The sequence below is a fragment of the Blennius ocellaris genome (assembly GCF_963422515.1).
Source record: "Blennius ocellaris genome assembly, chromosome: 22".
Classification (NCBI taxonomy): Eukaryota; Metazoa; Chordata; class Actinopteri; order Blenniiformes; family Blenniidae; genus Blennius; species Blennius ocellaris.
The window spans coordinates 730,527-754,018 of NC_137671.1; the positions used below are offsets into that span (position 1 = coordinate 730,527).

Sequence of the window (23,492 nt, forward strand, 5' to 3'; positions counted from 1 at the left end):
ATATTCATATTCCAGGTATTCCTCAGAAAACACGTTTGTGACACGAGGCCATTTGCATTTTTATTTATTTTTTCATACATTTGAAGAAATTGCAGTTTTTGCATCACGACCCCCACTGTTCCACATTTGATCATCACAATCTGTCAATGAAAAATAAGTTCACAAATGGAGATAATACTTACGTGTACGTTGCTGGATAAAACTGACATCACATGTTTAAGTGGGACTGTCAGAGTTGCTAAGAATTAAAGTTTCCTAGAAGATTCCATAGGAACAGTGGGGGGGTCGTGATACAAAAACTGCAATTTCTTCAAATTAATGAAAAAAATTAAATAAAAACGCAAAGGGCCTCATCTCACAAACGTGTTTTCTGAGGAATACCTGGAATATGGAAATAGTGCAAGTCTTTGTTTTAAAGATTTTGAAGAATAACAACCCAGTATGTTGCCAAAACGCATTGATTTGAATTGGGGTCATTTTTTGAGCCCACGTGTGGAAGAGTGTAGGAACTGGCAGGTTGGGCATCAAAGGGTTAAACGTGGGCCGGTTTCGCGTTTCTCCTTTGTGTTTTTTGTTTTTTTTTCCGTCAGGTTGCGCCAACGTGTTTTACGTTGTTTTATTAAGCAGCTTCTCGTGGATTAAAGGAGCTGATGTCGTCAACAAATGTCAAATCGAAAGTGGTTTTAGCGTAAGAACAGGGATCACTGTCCTCTTATCGCACTTTATGGAGTTTTATCTGCTTTAGTGCCTGCAGGGCGACACTTAAATGTTCACGGCGTTCAGGCATTTCCTTAAGAAAACATTAGTTTGGACCAGTGACAAACGCTGGAAATGTCGAGACGGAAATAGGAATTGTCATACATGGGATTTGGGAATGTAGAATTTCCCGTTAAAAATCACAGAATCAATATGAGTGATGGAGGAGATCAAAGACAACTGCTTTGATTATTATGTAATAAAGGAGGGAAGGATCACAGTCCTACAAAAAGTTCATTAAAACATGGAGATAAGGTAGACTGATTTTAATGAGAAACGGCTTGAATTGTTGCTGAACACGTTCAATAAAATCCAAATATCAACAAAAACATTTTACATTTTGTCATAAGTTATTGCTGCAGTCATAACCGTGGAATAAAACATTACTGATGTATCTGCATTTTGTATTTTGATCACAATGTGACCTTTCATTGACCTTAGATTCTCTCGATCAGAGGACATTTGCCATTTTTGTGTGATATATTTGGCACTGAAATTTAAAGAAGCACTAATAGAAGTTATTTTCTATCAGAGATTTGAACGACGCGCAACCGTTTAAATTATATAATCGGGATTACAACTCCTGGAGGTACTTTATTCATAGCCGCAATCCCTGCATCCTGGACCACAACCCCCTGCGGGGCCGTGCGGCTCCGCCCATTGGCTCACGAACATGTCAATCACGCGTTCGCAGCGTCTGATTGGCCACAACCAAACCGCGGTCCTCCCCGGTCGTCGCTGATTGGACGGCAAACCACGTCACTCAGGCGCTTGCGCGGTTGCGTTTTTAGCCACAGCGTCCGATGAGCCCGACGGCGTCAGGAAGCAGCGCTTTGCCTCGATTTCTCCCTTGTTTTCTGGCCAAAAAAAACGCGTTAGAGTCGCGGGGATTTTCGGAGTCCGCGACGCGAACGAGGGCGTCGGAATATTGTCACATGATTCCCGACGAGGTTGCCGCCGCCGCTGGAGGACTTTGGTCATGATCTGGCCTCGATATCGGTGATGTTTACGGCGTAGCTTCCTCCAAATAACCCGGAGCCTCGAGCGCTCGGCTGCCGGAACATCAGGCGCAAAAACGAGCCCCTTTTTCTCCATTTTTCTCCTTATTCGTGGGCTGGCGGCGAGCCAACAGGCGACTCTGGAGCAGGACGCGGAGGTAGGTGACACTGCAGGACGCGAACTGTGGCTTTTAAATTGTTGTTCCGACTCGCATCTCATCCGGCATCGAACCGGTGTTTCGGTTCACCTGGTCACGCTGTTATCTGGTGACCGGCTTCTGCCGCGAGCCGCTGGGAAACGGCTGGATGTTAAAATAAGACTCTTAAACGATGCGATATTTTTAAACTATCACGTAAACGCGGTTATCACGGACGTTCGCCGGGACAGCTCCCGGTCTCGGGGTCTCCACGTCTGCTGCGACGAGTGGACGCGAGAGGAAGTCGGGCATCATTTAGCAAGGGAACCGGTTGAGCCGAAACATCGTCCACAAAGACCGGGTGTTATCTAAAGTCGTGCAGACACAGATTGCAGATCTCTGACACTCTTCTGTAGGAAATCGGATTAAAGCAGACTTTCAATCTGAACCCACAAGATGTCGGATGTTTTTTACCTGAAACAAACTAAAACACAGTCGATTCTGGACGTTTCATGTCGTTTTTTGTCCTTATAATTGACAATACGTTCATTCCCTTAACGTGACGATTGGAATTTGTTTGATTTATTGATTACAGTGTTCACGTTTTTACCTCTTAAAAGCTTCAAATGAAAATAAGTACAACTCCTGACTAAATTTTCTTAGACGACACTAATGTGACACAGTGAAGAAATGCCTTAAATTAGACTTATTTTAATGAGAAACGGCTTGAATTGTTACTGAAAACGTTCAATAAAATCCAAATATCAACAATTTTGTCATAAGTTATTGCTGCAGTCATAACCGTGGAATAAAACATTACTGACCATAAACAATTTTAACATTGAGGGGTCGTTTAACAACGTGGATTAATTTCTGTAGTATTTAGACCAATTTCAAGCACATATATAAATAATCAGTCTGATGTTGTGGGTTGATTTCCGCCTCATAACAAGATGATGCTGCCTGATTGTGGGAGGAGTCAAATGGGGGGGAGGAGCCTACCTTGATTGTGATTGGCTGAACCCCCAATGACACTATATAGGGTTTGATTTCTGATTGGCTGGTTGGAGCAACACACTTTTTAAAATGTGAAATAAGCCGGGGAGAGAGAGAGACGACACTTCTGAGGCGTCGTTCCAGATGTGGACGTACGAGTATCACTGCTGGGCAACTTTATTTGGAAAGTGAATTTTGCACAATATGAGCCTTTTAAGAACACATTTGGCCTATGTGTGACATCACGAGTTGTGCAGATCTCGATCTGTTGTGTTCATATCGGCTTGTTTCCTCTTAAATATCCAAGTTTTTACAGTGTTTTGAAGTTATAGTCGGTGTTTTATGAGCCTTGATGAAAGATTGAGCCTGGAAGAGACCAGAGAGGAGAAAAGGAGCTCGGGCGGCTAGCGGGAGCCGCTAGCGGCTAGCGGCTTCGTGGATCACGTCGAAGCACTTTTCCCACTGCGTGGAATCACCGAAGATGAGTCCTGGAATTGCTTGATCGTCTACTAGCCACCCCAGCTAGCGGCTCCCACTAGCCGCCCGAACTAGTGGCTCCTGCTAGCCACTAGCCGCTAGCGGCTCCCACTAGCCGCTAGCTCGGGCAGCTAGTAGACGATCAAGTAACACCTGGAATCGTCTTCGGTGATTCAGTCTTCTAGCTCTTGGACGTGTTGGATCCAGGAAGCCGGTCGTTCTGACAAAAGTCCGGAGCCTCAAAGCCTCAAAGCCTCAAAGGTGAAAACTCCAACCAGCTTCCTGCCGTCGTCGCGCCGGCGGGATCTTTGATCCAAGAGGTTCATGTCTGACTGAACATCCCGACTCCTCTGAAAGCGCTGGACGGACGGACGGACGGACGGACAAGCTTCGCTTTATGTTTACAATTTAGAGGCTTTTATTTCGTAATACGGTGTAATAAAGGAACACAAAGCGTCCCTTGTTTTCACAACTTCTCCTTCTACGATCTGGCAGCGGTTGAGAAAAGCTGCAGGGCTCCAGGTGGACGGTGTGTTTTCAGGGTGTTGGTTCGACGCCCTGTGACGCGTCGTCCGTTCATGACTGAGGTCTTTCATCGGGGACGGGAGGGTTTTTTATTTCCACCTGGCGAGAGGAAGGAGTGAGTGTGTGGACGAGTTGTTGGGCTTTTCCTCTCTTTCCGACCCGTCTGGAGGCGAGGAAGACGAACTGGAGCTTTTCTGTTTCAAGACACTCAGAAAAATCTACCGATCTTTTTATGTGTTTCCCTCTTAACAACGACATGAGGGCATTTCTTCAGGCAAACTTATATATAGATATATATATATATATATATTAGTGCCGTTAATCGATAAAAAAAAGGACTAATTAATCGCACAATTTTCTGTAATTAATTGCGATTAATCGCATTGTTTTTCTCCTGAAGACTGAAGCTTTAATGAGATTTATTCAGGGAAAATCACAGAATTAATGTCGACTCAGCATACAGACGTATAGCGTTGATCTATATTTATATTAAAATAGGGAGGGAGAGAGAGGGAGGGAGAGAGGGAGGGAGGGAGAGGGGGAGAGGGAGGGAGAGGGAGGGAGAGAGGGGGAGGGAGAGAGAGAGAGGGAGGGAGAGGGGGAGAGGGAGGGAGGGAGGGAGAGAGAGAGAGAGAGGGGGAGAGGGAGGGAGAGAGAGAGACGGAGGGAGGGAGAGAGAGAGACGGAGGGAGGGAGAGAGAGAGATGGAGGGAGAGGGAGGGAGAGAGGGAGAGAGAGGGGGAGAGGGAGGGAGGGAGGGAGAGAGAGAGACGGAGGGAGGGAGAGAGAGAGACGGAGGGAGAGGGAGGGAGAGAGGGAGAGAGAGGGAGAGAGGGAGAGGGAGAGAGGGGAGGGAGAGAGAGGGGGAGGGAGAGGGAGAGAGAGGGAGGGAGGGAGAGAGAGGGGGAGGGAGGGAGAGAGAGGGAGGGGGAGGGAGGGAGAGAGAGGGAGGGAGAGGGAGGGAGGGAGAGAGAGGGAGGGAGAGGGAGGGAGGGAGAGAGGGAGGGAGAGGGAGAGAGAGGGAGGGAGAGAGAGAGAGAGTGAGCTCCAGTTTCAGCAGTGCGGCGGCTCCTGGTCAGCCAACCTGGCAACCTGCTGTTTTGCTGCAGAATTGCTACTGCAGTCGTACAAGTCGGCTTTTCAAAGTAAAGCTAATGACTTTCACTTTGTCAATCAGCCGTCGGGAAACTTTTAAAGTGAAACTTTCTACCTTAATATTATTCCACCGGGTTTTATGATGCTCCAATTAGAAAGTAAAAAAACCCTATTAATTAAACGTTTCAAATCAACTAAATGAATGCGTTATTTTTGACATCACTAATGTGTGTATATATATATATATATATATATATATATATATATATATATATATATATATATATATTAATTGATGGCTGAAGCCACTGTAGCGATCATAATGTTTAATTCCTCTACTTCCTGCTAGTTTTCAAACCTCCCAGGATCACAAGCTGCTGAATTTAAGTCTTTTCAGGACGGTTGAATTTGTTGAATGTGATTTTATTTTGTAATTTCCCAGCGTGACCTTGGTTTGTCTACCGTCCTGCTTCAGCCTGGAATTAACTAACCTGCTGTTTCTGCTGCTTCCTTATAAGAGCGCCTTGTTTGGACCCCCCCCCCAGCTCTTATTTATTTACTTTTCTCCGAGGAAACCGTGACGCAGTAAACTTTAGTTCAAATGTCCGTCAGGACTTTTTCTTTTCTTTTTTTTATTCCCATCCTTCCGAGACGAGTTGAACAATAAATTACGGTCTTTGTTTGTACACAACGAGCTCTTAAACGATCAATAGCCTGTTAGTGGGAAGTACTGCTATATTTAGAGTATTTTTATTATTTCCTCAGTCTTTCCTGACGGGAAACAGGAGCACATGGATCTTTTTTTTTTTAAACCAGGAACCTGGTTCACCTGAACCAGAACCTGGTTCACCTGAACCAGATGTTCCTGGTCTGTCGTCCACACCAGAACCTGGTTCACCTGAACCAGATGTTCCTGGCCTGTCGTCCACACCAGGAACCTGGTTCACCTGAACCAGAACCTGGTTCACCTGAACCAGATGTTTCTGGCCTGTCGTCCACACCAGAACCTGGTTCACCTGAACCAGAACCTGGTTCACCTGAACCAGATGTTTCTGGCCTGTCGTCCACACCAGAACCTGGTTCACCTGAACCAGAACCTGGTTCACCTGAACCAGATGTTTCTGGCCTGTCGTCCACACCAGAACCTGGTTCACCTGAACCAGATGTTTCTGTCCTGTCGTCCACACCAGAACCTGGTTCACCTGAACCAGATGTTCCTGGTCTGTCGTCCACACCAGAACCTGGTTCACCTGAACCAGATGTTCCTGGCCTGTCGTCCACACCAGGAACCAGGTTCACCTGAACCAGAACCTGGTTCACCTGAACCAGATGTTTCTGTCCTGTCGTCCACACCAGAACCTGGTTCACCTGAACCAGATGTTTCTGTCCTGTCGTCCACACCAGGAACCTGGTTCACCTGAACCAGATGTTTCTGACCTGTCGTCCACACCAGAACCTGGTACACCAGAACCAGATGTTTCTGGCCTGTCGTCCACATCAGGAACCTGGCTCACCTGAACCAGATGTTTCTGTCCTGTCGTCCACACCAGAACCTGGTTCACCTGAACCAGATGTTTCTGTCCTGTCGTCCACACCAGGAACCTGGTTCACCTGAACCAGATGTTCCTGGTCTGTCGTCCACACCAGAACCTGGTTCACCTGAACCAGATGTTTCTGTCCTGTCGTCCACACCAGGAACCTTTCTAAAACATTTGCTCTCACAGAGTAATGATGTATAAATACTCTTCACCACTAGAGGGCAGCACAGAACTGTGCCGGTGAAATGTAAAGTGACAGACCAGTTCTCTAAATCAGTGTTTTTCAACCTTTTTGAGTCAAGACACACGTTTGTCTTTGTAAAACTCTGGAGTCACACCTCCACCTGAAAATGTTAAAACTTTAAACTCTGTAGCCTCTATTAACAATATAAAGTCTTTCTCATCAAAGTTTTATCAACAGGAATCCAGTAAATCCAGAAAGCAAGGACTTTTTTTAATAGTGCCTCCCTCAGTGTGAAACCTGGACCTGATGGATGAAGAGCTGAGATCCTGGTTTTCAAAAACTTCTCCATCACTGTCACTGACACAGTACTTTGATACAAGATGGTAGCAGGAGGTGGAGATGAACCACACTGACGTCTGTCACTTTACATTTCACCGGCAAAGTTCTGTGCTGCCCTCTAGTGGCGAATTGACTCCAAATGGACTCGTTTACACAGTTTGAAGCACGTCTGTGTGTGTTTGGTAATTTGACACCTCCTCTCTCTCTCTCTCTCTCGCCCCTCCCCCAGGACAGCGTGGCCATGACGGGAGGGACGGCCGCCGCCCTGCCCATGAGCAACCACACCCGGGAGCGGGTGACGGTGGCCAAGCTGACGCTGGAGAACTTCTACAGCACCTTGCTCACCCAGCATGAGGAGAGAGAGATGAGGTGAACTCTCTCTGTCTCACTCTCTCACTCTCTCACTCTCTCGCTCACTACCTCTCTCACTACCTCTCTCGCTCACTCTCTCTCTGTCTCACTCACTCTCTACCTCGCTACCTCACTCGCTCACTCTCTCTTTCGCTCACTCTCTCTCTCACTCACTCACTCACTCACTCTCTCACTGCCTCACTCGCTCGCTCTCTCACTCACTCACTCACTCTCTCACTGCCTCACTCGCTCGCTCTCTCACTCACTGCCTCACTCTCTCACTCTCTCACTCTCTCACTCACTGCCTCACTCTCTCACTCTCTCAGTCACTCTCTCACTGCCTCACTCACTCACTGCCTCACTCTCGCTCTCTCACTCACTCACTGCCTCACTCTCGCTCTCTCACTCACTCGCTCACTCACTCTCACTCACTCACTCACTCGCTCGCTCTCACTCACTCTCTTACTGCCTCACTCGCTCGCTCTCTCACTCACTGCCTCACTCTCTCACTCTCTCACTCACTGCCTCACTCTCTCACTCTCTCAGTCACTCTCTCACTGCCTCACTCACTCACTGCCTCACTCTCGCTCTCTCACTCACTCACTGCCTCACTCTCGCTCTCTCACTCACTCGCTCACTCACTCTCACTCACTCACTCACTCGCTCGCTCTCACTCACTCTCTTACTGCCTCACTCGCTCGCTCTCTCACTCACTGCCTCACTCTCTCACTCTCTCACTCACTGCCTCACTCTCTCACTCTCTCAGTCACTCTCTCACTGCCTCACTCACTCACTGCCTCACTCTCGCTCTCTCACTCACTCACTGCCTCACTCTCGCTCTCTCACTCACTCACTCACTCACTCTCGCTCTCTCACTCACTCACTCACTCACTCTCGCTCTCTCACTCACTCACTCACTCACTCACTCACTCACTCACTCACTCACTCACTCACTCTCACTCACTCTCTCACTGCCTCACTCGCTCGCTCTCTCACTCACTGCCTCACTCTCTCACTCTCTCACTCACTGCCTCACTCTCTCATTCTCTCAGTCACTCTCTCACTGCCTCACTCTCAGTCACTCACTCACTGCCTCACTCTCGCTCTCTCACTCACTCACTGCCTCACTCTCGCTCTCTCACTCACTCACTCACTCGCTCCCTCTCTCACTCACTCACTCACTCACTCGCTCCCTCTCTCCCTCTCTTGCTCGCTCACTCACTCACTCGCTCACTACCTCTCTCTCTCTCTCACTCACTCGCTCACTGCCTCTCTCGCTCACTCTGTCTCTCGCTCACTGCCTCTCTCGCTCACTGCCTCGTCCCTGATGTAGAGTTTGACCTCTCTCGCTCTCTGAAAGCGAGTCGAGGCGTCGGTCAGGTGAGCAAGGCGAGGCCCAGGTGTGAACGGGACACGTCAGGTGTCCTCGCCTTACCTGAGAGCCTTACCTGAGAGCCGTACCTGAGAGCCTTACCTGAGAGCCTTACCTGAGAGCCTTACCTGAGAGCCTTACCTGAGAGCCTTACCTGAGAGCCTTACCTGAGAGCCTTACCTGAGTCAGCGTTTTCAGCGTGTCCTCCTCCGTCCCTCAGGCAGAAGAAGCTGGAGAAAGTGATGGAGGACGAGGGGCTGCCGGACGAGGAGGTACAGGAAGTAGAACCCGCCGCCGTTGCCGCCGCTAGGCCTCGGTTTCTCGTTGCCGTAGCAACCCGGTGTCGTTGCGTCTTGCAGAAGGTGATGCGGCGCTCGCAGCACGCCCGCAAGGAGACGGAGTTCCTGCGGCTGAAGAGGACTCGGCTCGGCCTCGACGACTTCGAGTCGCTGAAGGTCATCGGGCGAGGCGCCTTCGGAGAGGTACCGTGAAGAGCGGGTTCTCTGTTCTATTCCAGATTAGATCCCAGATTAATCTCCACACGGTGATTGGTCGCCCCCTGCAGGTGCGTCTGGTCCAGAAGAAAGACACGGGACACATCTACGCCATGAAGATCTTGAGGAAGGCGGACATGTTGGAGAAGGAGCAGGTGGAGTCATGTAGCATTCTAATCCCTGTAATCCCTCCCTCCACCTGTAATCCCACCCTCCACCTGTAATCCCTGTAATCCCTCCCTCCACCTGTAATCCCTCCCTCCACCTGTAATCCCTGTAATCCCACCCTCCACCTGTAATCCCTCCCTCCACCTGTAACCTGTAATTCTACCCTCCGCCTGTAATCCCTGTAATCCCTCCCTCCGCCTGTAATCCCTGTAATCCCTCCCTCCACCTGTAATCCCTCCCTCCACCTGTAATCCCACCCTCCACCTGTAATCCCTGTAATCCCTCCCTCCACCTGTAACCTGTAATCCTACCCTCCGCCTGTAATCCCTCCACCTGTCATCCTTCCATCTGTAATCCCGCCCTCTGCCTGTAATCCCACCCTCCTCCTGTAATCCCGCCCTCCTCCTGTAATCCCGCCCTCCTCCTGTAATCCCTCCTCCTGTAATCTCTCCTCCTGTAATCCCTCCCTCCTCCTGTAATCCCTCCTCCTGTAATCCCTCCCTCCTCCTGTAATCCCTCCTCCTGTAATCCCTCCCTCCTCCTCTAATCCCTCCCTCCTCCTCTAATCCCTCCTCCTGTAATCCCTCCCTCCTCCTGTAATCCCTCCTCCTGTAATCCCTCCCTCCTCCTCTAATCCCTCCTCCTGTAATCCCTCCCTCCTCCTCTAATCCCTCCTCCTGTAATCCCGCCCTCCTCCTGTAATCCCGCCCTCCTCCTGTAATGCCTCCCTCCTCCTCTAATCCCTCCTCCTGTAATCCCTCCTCCTCTAATCCCTCCTCCTGTAATCCCTCCTCCTCTAATCCCTCCTCCTGTAATCCCTCCCTCCTCCTGCAGGTGGCTCACATCCGTGCGGAGCGGGACATCCTGGTGGAGGCTGACGGAGCCTGGGTGGTGAAGATGTTCTACAGCTTCCAGGACAAGAGGAACCTTTACCTCATCATGGAGTTCCTGCCTGGAGGTCTGTCTTCCTCCTCTTCCTCTTCCTCCTCCTCCTCTTCCTCTTCCTCTTCCTCCTCCTCTTCCTCTTCTTCTACCTCATCATGGAGTTCCTGCCTGGAGGTCTGTCTTCCTCTTCCTCTTCCTCTTCTTCTTCTTCTTCTTCTTCCTCTTCCCCTTCCTCCTCTTCCTCTTCCTCCTCCTCCTCCTCCTCCTCCTCCTCCTCCTCCATGACACTCTGCTGCCCCCTACTGGACGGAGTTGAACCAGAGCAGTTTATCTTAGATTATCAGTTTCGTTCTCTGCAGAACCCTGAACATCTTCTTCTATAATAAACTCTACTACAATACGTGTTTGTTTATTTATTTGTTTGTTTGTCTGCCCCCCCCCCCCCCCCCCCCCCCCAGGGGACATGATGACGCTGCTGATGAAGAAGGACACGCTGTCAGAAGAAGCCACCCAGTTCTACATCGCGGAGACGGTCCTGGCCATCGACTCCATCCACCAGCTGGGCTTCATCCACCGGGACATCAAGCCGGACAACCTGCTGCTGGACTCCAGGGTGAGACAGGAAGTGGAGGGGGGGGGGGGGGCTAGAGAGGGGGGGTTCTGACCCACACTCTGCCTCACAGGGACACGTGAAGCTGTCGGACTTCGGCCTCTGTACCGGACTGAAGAAGGCTCATCGCACCGAGTTCTACAGGAATCTGACCCACAACCCGCCCAGCGACTTCTGTGAGTCCTGAGGGGGGGTGGGGGGGCGGGGCGAGGGGGCGGGGCTTGTGGCTGTCCGCATGCTCCACCCTGAACAGACAGGATCATTCAGAACGACATAAACACACTGGGTCTAGTAAAAGACCATCAAAATAAAACGCGTTCAATCTGCATCCAAATATTTATTTATTTATTTTTTAACGTAGAAGCAAAATCTCGTGTTTTTGTTGACATATTTCTTCTTCTGCAGCCTTTCAGAACATGAACTCCAAGAGGAAAGCAGAAACCTGGAAGAAGAACCGGAGACAGTTGGTGGGTAGAGGAGTCTTTTCAAAATAAAAGGAGCTGGAAGAACTGTGTCGGGAGCCTCGTGTAGTGAAATAATCCAAACCGGCTGCAGTTGACGCTTGAATATTTAGATTTTTTCCACTTCTAGTGGTTTTTTTAATGTGATTTTGGTTTGTCGCTGCAAGTGTCACATCGCGACGCCGTCGTGTTTCCAGAGTTTCTCCTATTTAAACGATTTCGTGGTTTGTTTCTTCTTGATGTTGGTTCCGCCAGGCCTACTCCACGGTGGGGACGCCCGACTACATCGCCCCCGAGGTCTTCATGCAGACGGGCTACAACAAGCTGTGTGACTGGTGGAGTCTGGGCGTCATCATGTACGAGATGCTGATCGGTGAGGGAGCGCCGGCGCCCCCCGGTGGCCGCCGCTGGGGGAACCCTGCTGACAAACTCATTGAAAGTGACGTTTGTTTGTTTGTTTGTTTGTTGAGGCTACCCGCCGTTCTGCTCGGAGACGCCGCAGGAGACGTACAGGAAGGTCATGAACTGGAAGGAGACGCTCGTCTTCCCGCCTGAAGTTCCCATTTCAGAACGAGCCAAAGACCTCATTTTAAGGTTCTTTCTCCTTTTATTTTGAAAGCTTTGAGTTTTTGTTTAGGGAACAAAAGAAAAGAAGCAATAAACGGTCACACGTGTGAAAGAAAAGCAGTTTTTTGGGGGCAAAGATGATCAACGGACACAAGAAACGACCAAACGACTTCTGAAGGACAAAAAAACATAATAAATGCAAATTAAAAAACTAAAAGTGACGCAGAAATTAATTATGAACCAACTTCTACCATATCTATATATAGAGATATTATATATGTATATAGATGATTATTATAAATTAAAAAAAAAGACTAAACTCGCTTTGGAACCAGAATCTTTCTTTCTTTTGCAAAATTCTGTGGAAGAAAATAAACAATCACACATGAAAGGAATGAAATTGATTCAATATTGTTGTTTATTTTTCTTTTCCATTAAAAAAAATGTATATATGTGTGTGTGTGTATATGTATATGTGTGTGTGTATATATATATATACATCTATATGTGTATATGTACATGCATATATATATATATATATGTGTATATGTACATATATATATATATATGTGTATATATGTGTGTATATATATATGTATATATATATTGTAGATTCCTGTTTTTCTGTGGGATTCCTGTTTTCCTAGCAGAGCCGTCATGGCGCCCCCCGGTGGCCAGGGGCACTAAAGACACGCGACTAATATAAATCAATGTAGAATGTATGACTGTGTTGTGATTGGTCAGGTACTGCACCGACGCGGAGAACCGGGTCGGGGCGGTGAGCGTGGACGAGATCAAGAGTCACGCCTTCTTCGAGTCGGTGGACTGGGAGCACATCAGGTACTGGACACACACACACACACACACTGCTCTTTCACAACGGGAGGAACCTGCTGCTGATCATGTGACCCCTCCCTCCCCCTCCCCCCCCACCAGGGAGCGTCCGGCCGCCATCTCCATCGAGATCAAGAGCATCGACGACACGTCCAACTTCGACGACTTCCCCGAGTCGGACATCCTGCAGCCAGGTGAGTTCTACTGCTTCTGGTTCTACGTCAAGTACTTCAAAGGACTGTCTTTGAAGTCCAGTAAAGATTACTTTGATGTTTTGGGGGAGAAATGCAGGAGAAAAACATGAGAACAGCTGAAAGAAGGAATAACGGAGAGCTGGACTCTTCATCATCAGAGAAATAGAATCAGCTGTCCAGGTTTTGTTTTTTTGTTTTAGTTTTGAAGTTCATGTAAATCTGTCAGGTCCAGTTCTATTCTTTAATTTCATTAAATTTTTTAGTTTTATTCATTTATTTTTTATGTCATTTTATTTTTGTAATTTCTTTTATTTTATTTCTTTTTTAGTTTTGTTTAATTTATTTCTTTATTATTTCATTTTATTTTGTCATTTCTTTTATTTTATAATATTTTATATTTTATTTTATTTTAGTCATTTCTTTTATTTTCTTTTATAATAATTTATATTTTATTATGTTTTATTTTTCATTTTTGTTTTATTTATTTATTTTTTATTTTTGTTTTATTTATTTATATTTTATTTTTGTCATTTTTTAATTTTATAATTTATATTTTATTTTATTTTTGTCATTCCTTTTATTTTATTTTATAATATTTTATATTTATTATGTTTTATTTCTATTTTAATTTCTGTTTTATTTATTTATATTGTCATTTTATTTTTGTCATTTCTTTTCTTTTTTATTGTTTTATTTTCTTTTTGTCTTTTCTTTTCTTTTATAATATTTAATATTTTCTTTTGTTTTATTTTTATTTTATAATTAAACTTGTATTTTATTTTAAATCAGCGACTCACAGAGGAACAAGGTAGAATTATTCAATAAATCTGCTCAAAGGAGGAAAAACTGACCTGATCAGATTTAACGGAAACAACCTTTTAAAAAAAAAAACCCCACTTAAGTGTCTTTCTTGAATTCTTTATTCCACTTGATGATGTTTAAACTTAGTTCAATGTAGTTTTAGACGATTAGAATAAATAAACAAAAATCAGGTTTAGTGTCAAAATGAGCAAAACTAAAAAAATCCAGCTGGAATAACTGAACAACATGAAATCAACTGGACTGGTGATGTTGTTGTTGTTTGTTGTTGTTGTTGTTGTTGAAGCAGCCAACTCCACGGAGCCCGACTTCAAGTCGAAGGACTGGGTTTTCCTCAACTACACCTACAAACGCTTCGAGGGCCTGACGCAGCGAGGAACCATCCCCACCTACATGAAGGCGGGGAAGGCCTGAGCCGCTAGCCGCTAGCCGCTAGCCGCACACCGCCAGGAACCTGGACACTGTCACACGGACACAGGGTCAAGCCCCGCCCCCTTTTCCTCCCCCCTCCACCCTCCTCCCCCCCGGTGCTGGAGGCTCACGCTCTATAAATTCTCCCCTCGTCACATCATTTCGCCGGCTTCCGCTTCGCCTCCGCCGCCCTCAGGCCACGCCCCCTCGTGCCACGCCCACATGGCGGCCACGCCCGCCTCAGGCCACGCCTCCTCTGCATGTTGGGGCGGCGTTCTAAACCTCCGGCCCGGCGCCGCCACGCCAAACACGTCCAGGTCGTTTCTCCAGCAGGATTCCAGTGTTTCTCTCAACGAATGAACGAATGAACGAATGAATGAATGAATGGATGAATGGATGAACAACATATATTTAGATTTTCACCATTTGAGTCCGTCGTCGAGCAGCAGGTGATTTTTTTAAATCTCAGATTATCTCTAATCTGAGCCGGTCGGCGTTAAAACCTTCTTTTCGTCTGTTAAAATTCCGGTTTGACACCAGAATTCTCCTAAATCGTCGTTTTTTACGTAAATTAAAAGCCTCGACTCGTCGATTTTTCACTCTTGATTTACGGGAATTTGCCGACACGTCCTTGATTTATCGACGCGGATTCTCGTGGGAGAAATTCTAAAGCAGGAAAATAATGGCGACGTCTTAAAATGTGTAAAATATCCAGTTCTAGACATTAATTTAAATTAATTGAGACGTTCTAGGTAGATCCTCTTCAGTTCTGTTGTCGTTTAGCATTTTGAGTACAGGGTTTGTTTGTTTGTTTGTTTGTTTGTTTGTTTGTTTACCAGATGAGGTGATTCCTCCTCATTTGTCAACAAAACAGAAGAAACGCTGGAATCGTCGCTGCAGAAACGCTGGAAAACCTGTAAACACCGTTTCTCCTCCTCCAACATGCAAAGTGCCTTTTTTAGTTTTATTTGACTTTTTAGAACAGCAGATCAATATTTAACCTGATTTTATTTCAGCGGAAATAAATAAAAACATGAAATCAGATTAACGCAGAATAGAAGGAAAGACGTTTTAGCTTCTGGAGGAAAAACCTCCACAATAAGAGTCTTAAAACACTAAAATAAAGTAGTTTAAGCTCCACATTGCTGCTGCAGAATTTGTTTTTTTTTACTATTTTAGCCCAGAATCTGGAAACTAAACAAACAAAACGCGACTCGGTTTCAATAGAACGTCTAGTAAATGTGTTTATTGTGTAATTTAACTGTTAAAGAGGTGATTTGATAGTTTCTGGTCTCGTCGTCATTCAACCTTTATTTTCCCTCCGTTAGTCTGGAAGTGAAACTGTGACATCAGATTCTGAATTAGAATTTCTAACTCTGATGTTTTTTTACCATCAAAATCAGACTTTGAATTTTAAAAGCTGTTGAATTTCAAGTATGGCTTTTTTTTGCTTCTGATTTTTTTTCAACATCTAAAAATATGCAGTGTGTAAAAAATTCAATGCGTCTAAAAATTCAGCTGCAAAAAAATTCAACCGCAAAAAAATAAAAAATTCAGCTGTAAAAAAAATTCAGCTGTAAAAAAATTCAACCGCAAAAAAATAAAAAATTCAGCTGCAAAAAAATTCAGCTGTAAAAAAAATTCAGCTGCAAAAAAATTCAGCTGTAAAAAAAATTCAGCTGCAAAAAAATTCAACCGCAAAAAAATAAAAAATTCAGCTGTAAAAAAAATTCAGCTGTAAAAAAAGTTCAGCTGCAAAAAAATTCAGCTGCAAAAAAATTCAACTGTAAAAAACTTTCAGCTGCAAAAAAATTCAGCTGCAAAAAAAAATTCAACCGCAAAAAAATAAAAAATTCAGCTGCAAAAAAATTCAACTGTAAAAAAACTTTCAGCTGCAAAACAATTCAACCGCAAAAAAATTCAGCTGCAAAAAAATGTTTTTTACAGCTGAATTTTTAGACACATTGAATTTTTGCACACTGAATATTTTTAGATGTTTAAAAAAAAAATCAGAAGCAAAAAAAGATCCGTACTTGAAATTCGACAGCTTTTAAAATTCAAAGTCTGATTTCGATGGTAAAAAACTTCAGAGCTAGAAATTGGAATTGAGAATCTGATGACAGTTTTATTTCCTCCATTAGAATATTGGCTCGTAGGAGCTGCGTTCAGAATCTGCTGTGTCTGTGAGCGCTGGCCTGGCTCCGCCCGCCCTCTAGTGGCCGTTCAGGAAAACTACACCGTTTCTGTTTTGACAAACAAACAAACAAAAAGCCTTTTCACGTTGTGTAAACAGGGTTTAAAGAACTGGAGGAGAAGAAAACGACACGAGGAGTAAAAAAAAAAAAAAAAAAGTCACCTTTTCTCTCTCGTTTCCTGCGTGAAAGTGAAAAAGAGGCTTTTTAGCCGTCGCCATCGGAGACATCCCATAATAACCTGTAGGAGGTGCTACTTTATTTTTAATTGAACTTTCAATGTCCAAACGTCACAAATGTCTAATGAGGGTTTTTTTATACACATATTTATTTAAATATTCAGATTCTTTTCATTTCTTTGCTGCACTGGGTTCAGGTTCAGTGCTTTTATTTTTGCGGGGCCCACAAACTTCCTCTCTGAAATTCGAGGATTTTCTTCGTGTTCGTCGTGAAAACCGAAACTTCAGTGCAGAAAACGACTTCCGGCCTCGACGTGAAGCCGCTTTTAATCCATTTCTGCTGCAAAAACACAGTGAAAAGTCCAAAAATCTGCTATATTTCGATATTTAACCTTTAAATCAGTCATTTGCTTTCGTTTTCCGACGAACAGAGAAACTGAGGTTTTTGCTAAATGGGCGGAGCTTCAGGTCCACGGACATCAAAGACTTGTATTATTATTATTAAAGTCACAGTTGGGAGCCCTCGCTGCAGCTGCAATGCATGATGGGGGATTTTTGCAGACGAATCACTGGAACACAAAGTGTGTGTGTGTGTGAGAGAGACACACACACACACACACACACACAGTTGTACATATCGTTGTCGACACTCGAAGCGAAGCAGCAGATCATTAATATATTCCTTCAGTTTTTATGTTGAGAAAATGCTTCAAAATAATAAAAGGAAACTTAAATCTTTTCTGTCGTCGTCTGTTTTTTTTCTTTACGATCAAAAAAGAGACGTTTTCTTTACGTTTTCCACCAAATTAAATTAGACGCAAAACTTTGAAATGATCTGGAAGGAAGAAAAAACACAAATTAATTTTTGTCTCTTGTTTCTCGACACGTTTCCTTTTTAAAAACATTTTTTTTTAAATATACCCCATTCTTTTATTTTTCTTTTACATGTTTATTTTTTTCATCATTTATCTTCATTGTCTTTAATCCTATTTTTTTCCAATTTTTTTCAATATTATGCCTTGTTTTTTATTTTTTCCAGTTTTTTTTTTGTCAATTTCCAGCAATTTTTTCTTCTTTAAAAAAAAAAAATACCACATTTTAGTTTTATTTTACATACTTCTTATTTTTTTCATCATTTATCTTCATTGTCTTTAATCCTATTTCTTTTTTTTTTATTTTCTTATTTTTTTTCAGCTTTTGCTTTTTCTTTTTCTTCACTTTTTTGCATTTTTTTCATTTTCCAGCCTTTTTCTATATTTTTTCCTTTTTTTAAATATACCCCATTTAATTTTTCTTTTACATGTTTCTTATTTTTTCATCATTTATCTTCAATGTCTTTAATCCTATTTCTTTTTTTAAATGTTATTTATCTTCAATATCTTTAATCCTATTTCTTTTTTTACATTTTATATTGTTTTTTTAATTTTTTCAGCTTTTTCTTTTTCTTTTCATTTTTGTCATTTTCCAGCTTTTTCCTATATTCTTCTTTTTTAAATAAATACAATAAGTGATATTACTCTTTAACCCCTATTTAGGTCTATTGATCATCTATTTTACCGTCTCGATCTGGTTTTAATCCTAGAAATTAGAACATTTTCCAAAATCCTTGTGGAATCCAAATAAAACATGTTAAAAAACGTTAATGTTAGTAAAGTTAATGTAGATTAATGGTGGAAAATGGAATTATAATGGTTTTGACAAGTGGATTGAATTAATTCCAGGTCAAAACATGTTAAATGAGGTAATTTGTGGAAAACAAAGTAAAACTAAAATGTTTGTTTTTAGACCTTCTCTCGTCCCTGAAACATTTTCTTCCACTTTTAAAGAATCTCTTCTTTCTTTACAGTAAATATTCGATTTCTCCACGATGTGGCGGTCTGAGCTGCTGTGACTCCCAGCGGCCACTAGGTGGCGCCACGTGCATCACTTATGAACTCCTATCGGACTTTGTGTCATAAAATCACCTTAAACTCTTTTTTTAATGGTGAAAAGTTTCTATTGCTGATTCATGGCTACGTCACAGTGATTTCTAACTTTATTTATACATTTATTAAAAACTGAATCAAGTCAAACTCCAGGACTTTTCAGGTTAAAAGATGAATATTTGTACTTAATGTAGGTTTTTCTAGGAGACGAATGAAAGCAGCTCACAGAACCGAGAGTCTTCAATATATTCATTATTTGATTATCTTGTTTATTTAACTTTATGACTGTTATTGTTTTGATTCATGTTTATTTCATGTTCTTTGGTCACTGTTTTATTAAGGAGTCTTATTTTCCCGTATCGTGTTTTATCATATCTTATCTTCTTATTGCTGTAATGATGGAACTATAAATAATATTGTATCATGTTATAGTACCATATTGTATCCTATAGTATCATATAGTAGCGTATAGTATCTGAAAAATCTATCTATCTAGTTATCCAGCTGTCTATCATCCCAACAATATATATTACTATGTATCACTTTATATTACTATATATTTCTACATACCACTTTATATTATTTTATATTACTATATCATTCTATATATTACTTTATATTACTATATAATTCTATTTATCACTTTATATTGCCACGTATTTCTATATGTCACTTTATATTAATATATAATTCTATATATCACTTTATATTAGTATATATTAAAAAGGAAAATCTTTTCTCTCCTCCTGTCGTCCTCTCAGCAGCTCCTCCACCTCTGTGTTTCTCACACACACACACACACACACACACACACACACACACACACACACACACACACACACACACACACACACACACACACACACACAGGTGAAACCTGAGCCTCCTGGTCACACGTGCTATTTTTAGCCCAGTGACTCTGGACAGACTTGACCTTTGACCTCCACTGCTGTGATTTACATAAAGTTGTTCTGCACGTGTTTCTGGAGGACGAGTCTGACCTGGAGGACGACTCCCACCTGGAGGACGAGTCTGACCTGGAGGACGACTCCCACCTGGAGGACGAGTCCCACCTGGAGGACGAGTCCCACCTGGAGGACGACTCCCACCTGGAGGACGAGTCTGACCTGGAGGACAGGTCCCACCTGGAGGACGAGTCCGACCTGGAGGACGACTCCCACCTGGAGGACGACTCCCACCTGGAGGACGAGTCCGACCTGGAGGACGACTCCCACCTGGAGGACGACTCCCACCTGGAGGACAGGTCCCACCTGGAGGACGAGTCCGACCTGGAGGACGACTCCCACCTGGAGGACGAGTCCGACCTGGAGGACGACTCCCACCTGGAAGACAAGTCCCACCTGGAAGACGAGTCCGACCTGGAGGACGACTCCCACCTGGAAGACGAGTCCGACCTGGAGGACGACTCCCACCTGGAAGACAAGTCCCACCTGGAAGACGAGTCCGACCTGGAGGACGACTCCCACCTGGAAGACAAGTCCCACCTGGAAGACGAGTCCGACCTGGAGGACGACTCCCACCTGGAAGACAAGTCCCACCTGGAAGACGAGTCCGACCTGGAGGACGACTCCCACCTGGAAGACGAGTCCGACCTGGAGGACGACTCCCACCTGGAGGACGACTCCCACCTGGAAGACGAGTCCCACCTGGAGGACGAGTCCCACCTGGAAGACGACGTCACGTCTGTCCGCTGTCCCCCGTGACATCTGTCCTATGTCCCACGCGTATATCCAATGTCCCCCATGTATGTCCTATATCCCCCGTCACGTCTGTCCTATGTCCCCCATTTATGTCCTCTGTCACGTCTGTCCTCTGTCCCCGTCACGTCTGTCCTCCGTCATGTCTGCCCTCTGTCCCCGTCACGTCTGTCCTCCATTACGTCTGTCCTCTGTCCCCCGCAAGTGTTTCTGTGACGGAGCTTCAGCGCCCCCTAAAGGCCGAACTGCTGTTTACATCGTTTTCATTGTGTTCATAGTGACGTACATGAAATGTTGTTGTTTTGTTTTGGTTTGTAAATCCTCTGAGTCTGGTTGTGCAGGTTTCCTCCCGTCGGTTCTGAGTAGAGAAACACTTCCTTGTGTTGAACTGTTGCCGTGAAACATCCGTGTTGTGTTCGTCACAATAGAGTTAGAATGAAAAGGTAAATCGGCGATTAGAATGTGAAGTCAGACGTCTGCTGGGAGGCGGAAAGACAAAGAAAGAAACACAAAGAAAGAAACAGAAAGAAAGACAAAGAAAGAAAGACAAAGAAAACTGACAAAAGAGGACAAAAGCTCCAATTAAATCAAACATCCTCAAATATTTCAGCCACACAAAACAAAATAGCTCTCAAAATGTGAAACATCCAGACACTTATTAAAAAGCACTTTTTGAATGGAACCACTTCAAGTTGATATAATAAAAAAATAAAGAATATATATATAAATAAATACATAAATAAATATATATTTTTTTATTTTCTTATATATATTTATATATTTATTTATTAAAAAAACAAGAATACGTATAGTAAAATGTAGCTAAACTGCTTAATTACTATTTTAAAAACAATAATACGTACAGTAAAATGTAGTTATACCATTTTAAAAACAAGAATACGTATAGTAAAATGTAGTTAATTTGCTTAATTACTACTTTTTTTTTAAATAATACGTACAGTAAAAGTATGTTAAACTGATTAATTACTATTTTAAAAACAAAAATATGTACAATAAAATGTAGTTAAACTGATTAATTACTATTTCAAAAACAAGAATAAAAAAAAACATATAAAAAAACAAGAATACCTATAGTAAAATGGAGTTAAACTGCTTAATTACTCTTTTTTTTGTTTAATAATACGCATAGGAAAATGTAGTTAAACTGTTTAATTACTATTTTAAAAACAATAAATATAATATAATGCAGTTAAACTGTTTAATTACTATTATAAAAACAATAAGTCTAATAAAATGTAGTTAAACTGCTTAATTACTCTTTTTTTTTAATAATACGCATAGGAAAATGTAGTTAAACTGTTTAATTACTATTTTAAAGACAATAAGTATAATAAAATGCAGTTAAACTGCTTAATTACTATTTTAAAAACAATAAATATAATAAAATGCAGTTAAACTGTTTAATTACTGAACCGAACCGCCGATCAGACTCATTTCGTCATTTGAATGTTTCCGTCCGTCTTGTTTCCGGTGTGGCACCGCGTGCACGTGCGCGGCACTTTCTCCACAGACGGCCTTTAAAATGGGTTAACGAGCCGTCCGGCGCCACGTGACGCGGAGTTATATAATATGTAGGTCAACACGTTTTCCGCTGGCACGTGCGGCCCCTCGTTCTTACATAAAGTCTCGTGCAAAGGTCTCGAATTACACTATGTAGGTGAGGGCCGGAGATCGTCTGTGGCGCGCGAGAGGCGCCACTCCGCGCTTTCGTCCCGCGCCGCGGGGGAACTGAGGACATGGACGTCCTTCTGTCCTCTGGGCTCGTTTTTCTCCACGTTCGGAACGATTCACACACGTTATTGTCGTACCGTGTATTTCTTACTCACTTTTATACACTTTTTGTTTAAAAAAACTCGTATATGTGTAAACCAAAGTTGAGGAAAGTTTAATATTCACACAGGAAAATCTCACCGCCGCCTTGAAACGTGTAAAACAACTTAAATGTCGATTTTTAATCAGTTAGTAGTTCTATAGATTTTGATATTTGAAGTGTTTGTGTATCTATCTATCTATCTATCTCTATCTGTTCAAACTTATCTATCTATCTATCATCTATCTATCTATATCTTTATCTATCTCTATTCAAACTTATCTATCTATCATCTCTCTATCTGTTTATCTATCTATCTATTCAAATGTATCTATCTATCAGTCTATCTATCTATCATCTATCTATCTATCATCTATCTATCTATCTATTCAAACTTGTTAATCTATCTATCTACTATCATCTATCTATCTATATCTATCTATCTATCTGTCTATATCTATCTATCTATCATCTATCTATCTATCATCTATCTATCTATCTACTCAAACTTGTTAATCTATCTATCTATCTGTCTATCTATCATCTCTCTATCTGTATATCTATCTATCTATTCAAATGTATCTATCTATCATCTATCTATCAGTCTATCTATCTATCTATTCAAACTTGTTAATCTATCTATCTATCTGTCTATATCTATCTATCTATCTATTCAAACTTATCTATCCATCTATCCCTCTATCTAGCTATCTCTATCTATCTATCTATTCAAACTTATCTATCTATCTATTAGAACTGTATCTATCTATCATCTATCTATCTATCCATCAAACGTGATTATATTAATTAAACTAATGTATATACACAATTATCTATAAGTACAATCAGCCGTCCCATAATCACCATTTGTGTTTTAATATCCAATATTAGTTCATTTGTTGATATTTTAACTTGCATTCTATTTTATTCTGGGTGGGATTCATATAGTATGTTCATTCCATTCTATTCTATTCTACTCTATTGAACATTGTGTGCGCTCTCCCACACGTCCGCATACGAGCACGGTCCCGGAAAGCCGCTGCGGAGTGAGACGTCGTCGCGTCGCGCGCCGTTGAGCGCCAGAAGCGTAAGAGAGGATCTCAGTCAGATGACGTGCGGCATTTTTTTATTTATTTATTTTTATCTGGGTTTTATTTTATTTTATAGGTCATCAAGATGAGAACCGTGCGGGGGGAAGTCGCATATCTGCGTCACGGGCGGAGCGGTGCGCATTTTAAACGTTGAATATGTTTTATTTGAGGGACACGCACTTCCTGTTTTAGGTCGTTATTGGAAAATCACATATAATATTTTGTTTAAAAAAAATTTTATTAAAAAAAAAAAATATATGCAACGTAAAGGAAGTATCCGTGACAAGAGGAGCTGAATAAATGAATGAATGAATTAGAGCCTCATGAATGAAGCATAAAGTCGCG

At 43.0% G+C, this 23,492-nt stretch overlaps 1 protein-coding gene across 2 annotated transcripts; it reads left to right on the forward strand.

Annotated features, from left to right (window-relative positions):
* Positions 1 to 1,547: 1,547 nt before the first annotated feature.
* LOC308146489 (serine/threonine-protein kinase 38-like) lies at positions 1,548 to 17,320 on the forward strand. 2 transcript variants are annotated; one of them, XM_080518354.1, is made up of 14 exons: positions 1,548 to 1,912; positions 7,275 to 7,414; positions 8,989 to 9,040; positions 9,128 to 9,250; positions 9,334 to 9,417; positions 10,265 to 10,388; positions 10,774 to 10,928; positions 10,999 to 11,101; positions 11,331 to 11,392; positions 11,642 to 11,759; positions 11,857 to 11,980; positions 12,698 to 12,793; positions 12,890 to 12,981; positions 14,087 to 17,320. In XM_080518354.1, exons 2-14 carry the CDS (start codon positions 7,287 to 7,289, stop codon positions 14,212 to 14,214), a joined length of 1,389 nt encoding a protein of 462 aa, XP_080374480.1. In that variant the 5' UTR covers positions 1,548 to 1,912; positions 7,275 to 7,286; the 3' UTR covers positions 14,215 to 17,320. The 2 variants fall into 2 exon arrangements, with proteins under 2 accessions (XP_080374480.1, XP_080374481.1); XM_080518355.1 differs by having other exon boundaries at positions 14,090 to 17,320.
* The last annotated feature ends 6,172 nt before the right edge of the window (positions 17,321 to 23,492 follow it).

Bases quoted from the DNA above. Each gene is read 5' to 3' on its own strand.
- LOC308146489 (XM_080518354.1), top strand. From the start codon at position 7,287: ATGACGGGAGGGACGGCCGCCGCCCTGCCCATGAGCAACCACACCCGG. The intron at 10,389-10,773 runs GTCTGTCTTCCT...CCCCCCCCCCAG, and splicing joins CATGGAGTTCCTGCCTGGAG to GGGACATGATGACGCTGCTG. The intron at 10,929-10,998 runs GTGAGACAGGAA...TCTGCCTCACAG, and splicing joins ACCTGCTGCTGGACTCCAGG to GGACACGTGAAGCTGTCGGA.